The following is a 9,884-nucleotide window of genomic DNA, read 5'->3' as shown; positions in this document are numbered from 1 at the left end:
CTCATAATTTATTATAATATAGTTTGTATTTATATAATATTATTTAAAGAACATTTTATTTAATTTTATTTTCATAATTATTTATTATAATATAGTTTGTATTTATATAATATTATTTAAAGAACATTTTATTTAATTTTATTTTAATACAGCTTTTTTAAACTCGTTATCAACTGATTTTGCTTTAGGACCTAGATTTTACATTAAATATCAAGATTTACTTTATTTATAATGTTGTTTTAATTTATATGTTTTTATAAATAATTATTATATTTTGTATTGTATTATTTAAAACACATTTTATTTCAAGATGTTTAAAGCTAAATATTTCATCTGAATGTAATATTTTTAATATTGTATTTAATTTATATATTGCTCATAATTTATTATAATATATTTTGTATTTATATAATATTATTTAAAGAACATTTTATTTAATCTGGCCTGATGACACAATCTGATGACGCTCGTCTTCATTTTTCCACAGTGGACGTCACGGCCCACATGACTATGAGCAGTGAATCTCACAGAACATCTCCTATCCTTTTTTGACCCAAAAAAAGTATTTTGACTAAATTTTCCTTTTTTAAGTTCTTTTTTTTTAACTTATTTTCATTTACATTATTTTCATCACAGTTAAATACTTTCTCCCCATATTGCAGTACCATTTTTGTCATGCAAAACAAACACAAATTTACAGTTGTAAAGTGCATTCATAATGGTAGTATCTGTATGCTTATATTTTTTTTAATTTAATTTAATTTTTAATTTAATTTTATTTTAATACAGCTTTTTTAAACTCGTTATCAACTGATTTTGCTTTAGGACCTAGATTTTACATTAAATATCAAGTTATGACCCAACAAATTAACAACGACAACATTAGAAAAAAGTATTTACCATATTACAAAGTAACAGATGAATTTGAGCCAAAATCTTTCACAACCTCTGACATCAACAACAAAAGATATGCGAAGCATTTTCTTCTGCTTTCATGCATGATTATATGCTTAGTTGCATTTTATTGTTTGTATTTAGCATTGTCTTTCCTTGCAACCCTACCAGAACAAACACAATATGCTTTGCTATTATTCCGGTCACACTCAGACACACTTCCTGTACTCTATTTTGTGTGTGTAATGGCTCATGAGATGACTGCCGTTTTTAAAGTCCCTGGGAAACACTGAGCTATGATCAGTCCACAGGAAGGTTGCCCAACATCTTGGGAATTCTTCAAACGGGAGACGAAGAAAGACGACGGTCATTGAGCCGGTGGAGATACTCCTGAGTTATGTGATGTAGGGTTTTCTCAGTAGGAGAGGGAGCAGAATAGCTGTGGGGATGAATCAGGCGGGCCGACTGGGCGTCAGCCTCTCATTTAGCACATCTATCTCCCGCTGGTCCACTGTCAGGCCGCCTCTTTCAGCACAGCTCCTGTCAGCAGCCCCTGCTGGGAAAAGGCCATTCAGCATGGCTACCGAAATGCAATATATTTTTTTTTATGCCACCTAATGGTTAAGGAAGGAACTGCATGTTCCATTGTGAAGCTGGGCTGATAGTTGGGCTCAGCACTGAGATTTATTTGTAAGAATGGGAGGTTCATTAATGAGCACATGTGTTTGTAACCTCACAGCAACAGCGACGGGAGAGAGAGCTCCGGAAACAGCAGGAGAGAGAGCAGAGGAGGCGCTATGAGGAGATGGAGCAGCTCCGGAGAGAGGAGGAGAGGAGGCATGCTGAGAGGGAGCAGGTACATATGTACACACAAACGCACATCCACTATCATACATGGCTAATTGTGGTTTTTGGTCACTTTTATTGATAAAGTAGAAAGAGATTTGCCATGAGAAACAGATTATTTAAATTACAAAAGGGTGAATATTGGTGAACATCAGTCTCTCCATGTAAACATAAATGCAAACATTATCGCTAGGAATATGCCAGGACATATGAACACTTTCTAAAGCAGATGTGTATGAAGAGAGCGTGTATGCAGGCGCTCAGTCGTAAACCCTCTGTTAATCATGTGTAATGCGCCGTGCACTTTGTTCTCAACTGTAACTGTCCTCTCAAATATGCATATCAGACTCTCACATGCCACAATCCCTTATTTAAAGCATTCTCTTCAGTCTGTGACTCACTTCCTCCAGAGAGGGAAATGTTCTGCTGGATGGTATGCATATTTAAAGCACCCACCCTTTCAAATGCGGTTGGGCCGCACGAGCCCTGCTCAGTAGTGAATGAGGACGTCTCACGGGCCGCGTGTGAGAGTCTGTGCAGAGACAAATAAGAGTTCTCACTCATGCTAAAAGTTAAGTGATGTTAGCCGTTTAGCTATTCTGCAATTTAATTTGAATTAGACACACCCCTTTTCACAAACCCCACCACTTTAAAGTTACTGTTGAAACGGTTGTAATCCGAGAGTAGCAGGAGCAGCAACAGCTGCAAATAAAGCTGATCTCACTGTTAGCTTGCTAACCACCATATGGACTGCCCCATAAATTTGCAAGACTTTTGTGCTGCTTTTTGTCTGTTAATCATTTTGCTTATATGATAGATATTTCCTAAGTGTCATTCCATAAAAATGCTTTCAGCGCCTTTAATGCCAAAAAGCACTGCATTTTATTTGCTGTTATAAAGCATTTCATTGTTTTGTTGCTAATGAAAGTGTCCTCCAGGCTCCACAGCGAGACATATAATCCAGATAATTCCCTTGCCTTGTTTTCAGTTTGAAGACAAATCTTGTTTAATCCTTTCATAAAGAATGAGACACAGCCTTTCAAAATTTTTAATACATCTTGCTAATGGGGCTACCTTTTCTCTTCAGATACCTTTTTGTAAAGTCTTTCTGCTTTTGTTTTCTGTACACTGTACACTGCCATAAACCTGTTTTTCTCTATAATTGCACAAGTTTTTCTAAGAAGTCCCCAATGCTGCATTTACTTGATAAAAAATACCGTAAAAGCAGTGGTAATTCGATATATTACTGCAATTCATAATAACTGTTTTCTATTTGAATACACTTTCAAATATATTTTATTTATGTGAGGGCAAAGCAGAATTTTCAGCATCATCACTCCTGACTTCAGTTTCACATGATATTTCAGAAATCATTCTAATATGCTGAGTTGTTGCTCAAGAAACATTTATTATTATCATCAGCAATGAAAATAGTTGTGCTGCTTAATATTTTTGTGGAAGTTCATTCTTTGATGAATAAAAAGTACAAAAGAACAGCATTTATTGGAAATATAAATCTGTAATTATTTAAGTTATTTTTGATCACCTTAATATATCCTTGTGAATAAATTTTGAAGGGTAGTTTACATGCATGTTACCACTCTACAGATCTACAGTTGAGGTCAAAAGTTTACATCCCCCTTTCAGAATCTGTAAAATGTTAATTATTTTACCAAAATAAGAGGGATCATACAAAATGCATGTTATTGTTTATTTAGTAATGACCTGAATAAGATATTTCACATGAAAGATGTTTGCATATAGTCCACAAGAGAAAATAATAGTTGAAGTTATAAATATTACCCCGTTCAAAAGTTTACATCCCTTACATGATTCTTAATACTGTGTTCTTACCTGAATGATCCACAGCTGTGTTTTTTGTTTAGTGATGGTTGTTCATGAGTCCCTTGTTTGTCCTGAACAGTTAAACTGCCTGCTGTTCTTCAGAAAAATCCTTCAGGTCCCACAAATTCTTTGGTTTTCCAGCATTTTTGTGTATTCACTGCCTGCTGTTCTTCAGAAAAATCCTTCAGGTCCCACAAATTCTTTGGTTTTCCAGCATTTTTGTGTATTTGAACCCTTTCCAACAATGACTGTATGATTTTGAGACCCATCTTTTCACACTGAGGACAACTGAGGGACTCATATGCAACTATTACAGTGGGTTCAAACGTTCACTGATGCTCCAGAAGGAAAAACCATGCATTAAAGGGGTGATGCTTTTTTAAAGATCATTATTTTGTGTATTTGGTGTAACAGAATATGTTGACATGCTTTAATGTTCAAAGTAGATATGTGGGGTGTGTTAGAACGAGCCGTTTTAGGGGGGTGTGGCAGAGTCTTAACTTTGATAAAGAATATCTCTTTGGTTTTGAGACTTTAGTCTTTGCAACTTCAGGGATCTTATCTATGCACAATCAGCTTGTAACACTCCAAAGAGAAAGGAAAACTTGAAATCGCATCATATGACCCCTTTAATTGACCTCAACTGTATCTACTTTAAATATCATTTAAAAATAAAATGATAACTTACTGCAAAAGGCATTATTAGAGGTGATTCCCATTGATATCCCATGGCATCTCATTATGCTGCCATTGTCTAGAAGGCAATAATAGTAAACTTTAGGATTGAATTGGACTCTGTGCTGCACCTATCACACTTTTTGTCATTTTGACAAAATGGTTTTGATCCAAACCAACTTCTAATACTTTTTCTTTGGGGCAACATTCCCCTTGAGTAGTCTGGGGTTAATTGCCCTGCTTCAGGAAATTAGGATCTGGGTCCTAAGTAACTCCCTTGTGCATGGATGGCTAATTCCACGGTTTGAACCAGTGACCTTTGGGTAGTGAGCTCATCACACAGAAGGCCACATGGGATCTAGGCAGGGCAGCAAGTTATTATCAGGGTTTCTTACCTTTAGATTTGCTTGGTTAATCTTTCATTCTTTCAGTTTGAAACTCTTTGAAGGCCCTGTTATCTCTTTTCCTTCTCTTTTTCTCACTGTCACTCTGATGCGCTGTGCTATGGGGTTAGGAGTATATTCGCCGGCAGTTAGAAGAAGAACAAAGGCAGCTGGAGATTCTTCAACAGCAGCTTCTCCAAGAACAAGCTCTTCTCCTGGTAAACTCTAATTTCAACTTTCACCTTTAAAGTTCTTGCACTTCCTTTCTTTTCATCTACTGCACTTATGCCATCTGTCGGTCCCCTCCGCGATCAGTTCACTCAGAGAGTATCGATTGTGTGAATTGATCTCGGGCATTTGGGATTTGTGGCAGCTCTGTTTGTTATTGCTCAGTTCTGAGGGAATTTAGACTCAGGATCCACGGCCATCAGACCATCGATTGGGTTAGTTTATAGAGCTGTTGAGTTTGAAGTTCTTCTGAACTTCTGATAGCCTCCAGTTATTTTTAGGAGTCCAAACCTGTTAGCATTATTTGGTCTCATGTGGTTATCTGCTCTGTATGTGCCTCAAATCTTGCTCTTTTCACTACATTCTGGTTCTCTGGTGTGTCTAGGAATACAAACGGAAGCAGCTGGAGGAGCAGAGACAGGCTGAGCGGTTACAGCGGCAGCTGCAGCAGGAAAGGGCCTACCTTGTTTCACTGCAGCAACAGCAACAAGAGCCACGGCCTGCAGACAAAAAACAACTGTACCACTACAAAGACTCCGTCAACCCCAGTGACAAACCGGCCTGGGCCAAAGAGGTACAGAGAGATCTTCTTAAGACTCTTACGTGATTTATACTGTCTAGGGTTGGGTGAAAATATTGATTTTCTGATTAATCACAATCTTCCTTTAAATGATCCCAGTATCAATTCATAAAATCCTGAATGTGAGTTTAATTAAAGGGAAGTGTACCACTGAAATAATGGCATGAAGTGTCTTTCCTTGAGGGCTGCACGCAAAAAGCCTACAACACAACTTGCATAGTCTGATTCATGAAATAAAATACTTTTATGAGTTGGTTGTTTTTAATTAATCAGAAACATACATAAGCATCTCTTATGATTTGGTTCTTTTTAGTGACTCAAAAACTTATAGCACATTAGAAAAGCCTGATTCACAAAACAAATGATTCTTATGTGTTGGTTATTTTTAGTGAAACAAAACCTACACCCCATTAGTATAGCCTAGATTCACTAAACAGGTGATGTTTTTTTTTAGTGAATCAAAAATATACTCCATATTAGTATAGCCTGATTCATGAGACAAATGATTCGTTAGATTGGTTCTTTTGGTTCAAAAAGGTGAGCTGCTGTACCAGTTTGAATCTGAAGCATTGCCCTGTATAATTTACAGCATTAGCAAAGAGTTAATGTATTTTATATGTAATCAAAATAAACATTATGGCTGAAATAAATCCAAATGAATCAGCATTGAATCAAGAGCTTATGAATCCGAATCGAATTGAATCAGGAATCTGTATTGATACCCAGCCCTAGTGCTCATTGTCAAGAATCTCCAGTCACTGATTGTAGACATTATATGTCAATTGTCTAATTTGCTCTTGCTAATGGCTTAATTTGATCAAATTCTTCAGGTTTGGTGCCCACATATGATGCATCTCACTTCCTGTCAATAACCTTTCCGTTAGTTTTCAGATTCCATTGGATGCTTTTTGATTATCACGCTCTGAATCGGCTTCACCGTCCCGTTTTGTGGGTCACAATCTGAACAGTTTTATTGTGCTTATCTGAACACAGGTGATGGAGAGAGCTCAGAGTAACTCCCCTCGAATCCCTCCCAAGAAGCACCATTCGTTTAACAGTCCTGGAGAAAAACGTGTCGGCCAACTCCTCCCTCTTGACAAGAGCTCCTCTAATCAGCCCACGAGGCCCCCCTCCTACCCAGCAGCCTTCCACTCGAGAGAGATAGAACTGGCCAAGCCTCAGCTCAGGATAGTCAGTGGGCCAAACGTTCCTAGAATCCGTGTGTCTTGCGAGCCAGATCCATCCCAGCTGGTCAGGATGGTCCAGCAGCATCTTGAGCAAGAGTCCCGGGGCCGCAATCCCGGACATTCCAGCAAAGGGACTGATATTGACAGAGACTTAGACGTCTCAAAGGTCTGCCTCCGCTAGCATGATTATTCGTGTCTCCTTTTTCGCCTGGTCATGATACATATGCAAAGAATTAATGCGGAAAAAGACCTTTTTTCCGAATTTTCTATCGGGGCATTTGGATGATCTCTTTTGGAATGCCTCGTTTCTGTTTTCCTCTCGGTCTCTGGGTGCGGGTATTTCTGTAGGTTCTGTCTTCCAGTTAGTTTGGTGGATTTTCTTCTGACCGCTTCCGTTCTTACTGTTGTCTTGCTCTAATGTTCCATAATCTTCTCTTTGAACTTCCCTATCACTCCTCCTTACAGAAAGCTGGTGACAGAGGAGCATGGGATTGCGGGGCAAAAATGAGAGAGGTCTGGATATGTTGGGCCACAAATGAGCTTTAGACTGGTGGTTCTCAACCTATTTGACTCCAAGGCCCACCAAGATATTTCTGATACTTCTACCATAATGACAAATCTGCTCATTTTAAACTTTTTATTTACAGAAACTAGGAGTGGCAAAATATGAAAATAATTTACATAATTATAAATAGTTAAATTCCATAATCCCAATATCTGAAGGTTCATGGTTTACATCTTTTATTACCAATGAATCTATATGACTTTTCTTGGTAGATACTTTTTTAAATTATTGGTTTACTCACAAAGGCAGTTTCTGCGTGATAAAATATTTTAGAGCTTGACAATAAATATATTTTCAGAATAAAAATTTTAATGATTTAAGATTTCATTAATTTGCATGACTTTCTGGTCTAGTAATCATACTTTTAAATATTCATAATAAACATTTTAAGTTGCTTATACAAGTTGCTTATAGTCATACATGCATAAGATCATGAGATCTCATTCTTAAAAATGGCAGTTGTTAATTGAACAAATTAAAATAAGAAATATGCTTAAATATTGATTGTTAGCAATTTTAAGTAATTCAAAACCTTTTCTTTTTTAATTTTTAATATTTCCAACTCATCTTGCAGACCACTTGGAAGTTTCCTGAGACCTCCTAGTGGGTCCCGGCACCCTGTTTGAGAACCACTGCTTTAGACATTGATACAATTACAAAGGGGTGTTGGTAAGGGGTTGTGTTGTTACTTGTAGGCACAGATTGTGCTCTGAAGACAGTGTGTCATTTCAGACCCAAACCTCCCTCCATTCTCAGAGATGAAATAAACATGGTTTTCTCACTAACGTGTCTTACTGTCCCATTGGTCACCCGACTTCTAGGATGGCCATAAGTGATTGTTTTCTTGTCTGAAAATGCTTGTGAATGGTGCATGACAGTTGAGGCTTGTTGTTTGAATTTGAGATTTCACAGCATCTCCTTTAACGTATTGGACATAATGGACTAAATGTTTCCTTTCTGTCTTTAACCTGATGATATTTCTTTTTCTGTCGTTTGGTTCTATGTTTCGTCTTCGCTTATTGAGTCATTTTGATTGGGTCTGCAGAAGTGAATAAAAGATTATCTTCCGTCAAGTTAAGGGAACAGGTCTAAAAATATCTAAAATGTCTCGTAATGAGGCCGTCTCCTTAATTTGAGACAGGCGGGTTTCGGCAAAGATTTAGAAACTCAATCTTGGGTGATTATGTGAATGCTAAAGATGAATAAGATTGACAGAGAAGCCTACAGGTCTCATCATCGTATTAGCTGTTCTTATTAAAAGGTAAACTAATTGGTTTCTATTTTAAATATATACAATTAAAATTTTAATATTTAAAATTAGCAGAAGTTACCTTGCTAAATTAGTATGTTGTGCAACCATTGTGTAGATCCTACAGTGACTTATATCAGCCACTTTACACATTTCGCAGTCCATTCTGACTCTCAAGTAAAGAGGAAACAGACTGGTTGTGAAGAGCAGCATGGACACTAACTTCCTCTCTGTCTGTCAGGTTGAGGAACGCTCCAAGCTGAACCGCCAGAGCTCTCCAGCTCTCCAGCACAAAGTGGCCAACCGTATTTCCGACCCCTCCCTGCCTCCCCGCTCAGAGTCCTTCAGCAGTGGAGGCATACAGCAGGCCCGGACGCCTCCCATGCACCGCCCGGTAGAGCCTCAGGTACTTCCTGACCTCCTGACCTGTCTTTAGAGAGACAGATGTGTTGTGAAGAACACTGACCCCAGAGTACTCCTTTCAGATGGCGCACCTGGTCTCTGTGAAGTCCCATGGCTCTTCCATGACAGGATCCCAGTCGCTGCATGATCAGTCCTCTCAGGGCGTCTCAGCCTTCCAAGAGGGTCTGTCGCCTCACCGACCACCGATGCCTCGGCAGAACTCTGACCCCACGTCAGAAACCCCTGCCCCACCACCTCGCATTACCAGCCGAGATGAGAAGTTTGACCGTAGCTCTTGGCTGAGACAGGAAGATGACGTCCCTCCAAAGGTGATAATCTGGGATGAAATGCGTTGTTCCTGTAATCCAGTGACATTAATAATAATTCATGTGGAATTCTCAACAGGTGGATCGCAAGTCTTTTCTGACTGAGTCTCAGAAAGCATTGAAAAAACATTGCTAAATATAAATAATATTATATTTAACTGACTGTATAGTCAAGCATAGTTAAAGGGATAGTTCACCCAAAAATGGAAATTCTGTCATTAATTACTCACCCTCATGTCGTTCCAAACCCATAAGACCTTTGTTCCTCTTCGGAACACAAATAAAGATATTTTTGATGAAATCTGAGAGCTTTGTGACCCTGCATAGACAGCAATGCAACTGACATGTTCAAGGCCCAGAAACGCAGTAAGGACATCGTTAAAATAGTCCATCGTGTACTCTCCTGAACGCGCGTCAAGGACTGACACGGAAGAGAAGAAATCATTGAATAAAGTCGTGGGTTTTTTTGTTTTCTTTGCACACAAAATGTATTCTCTATAAATAATATTATATTTAACTGACTGTATAGTCAAGCATAGTTAAAGGGATAGTTCACCCAAAAATGGAAATTCTGTCATTAATTACTCACCCTCATGTCGTTCCAAACCCATAAGACCTTTGTTCCTCTTCGGAACACAAATAAAGATATTTTTGATGAAATCTGAGAGCTTTGTGACCCTGCATAGACAGCAATGCAACTGACA

At 38.2% G+C, this 9,884-nt stretch overlaps 1 protein-coding gene across 4 annotated transcripts in view; it reads left to right on the top strand.

Moving 5' to 3' along the window:
- LOC107725857 (TRAF2 and NCK-interacting protein kinase-like) overlaps nucleotides 1–9,884 on the top strand; it is a 68,883-nt gene that overhangs the window by 39,287 nt on the left and 19,712 nt on the right. For 3 of the 4 annotated variants that reach the window (XR_001638170.1, XR_001638169.1, XM_016535258.1), the window contains exons 13-17: nucleotides 1,634–1,750; nucleotides 5,257–5,445; nucleotides 6,445–6,804; nucleotides 8,694–8,858; nucleotides 8,938–9,183. Coding sequence is in view for 1 of the 4 variants with exons in the window: in XM_016535258.1 (XP_016390744.1) it covers nucleotides 1,634–1,750; nucleotides 5,257–5,445; nucleotides 6,445–6,804; nucleotides 8,694–8,858; nucleotides 8,938–9,183 (1,077 nt within the window). In the remaining 3 variants the exon portion in view is untranslated. The remainder of the gene's footprint in view (nucleotides 1–1,633; nucleotides 1,751–5,256; nucleotides 5,446–6,444; nucleotides 6,805–8,693; nucleotides 8,859–8,937; nucleotides 9,184–9,884) is intronic. The other variant, XR_001638171.1, reaches the window with a different exon arrangement.

This window comes from Sinocyclocheilus rhinocerous, unplaced genomic scaffold (assembly GCF_001515625.1).
Source record: "Sinocyclocheilus rhinocerous isolate Xijiao unplaced genomic scaffold, SAMN03320098_v1.1 scaffold1508, whole genome shotgun sequence".
Lineage (NCBI taxonomy): Eukaryota > Metazoa > Chordata > Actinopteri > Cypriniformes > Cyprinidae > Sinocyclocheilus > Sinocyclocheilus rhinocerous.
The sequence above is the reverse complement of the archived record's forward strand: the minus strand, read 5'-3'. Positions and strand labels throughout refer to the sequence as shown.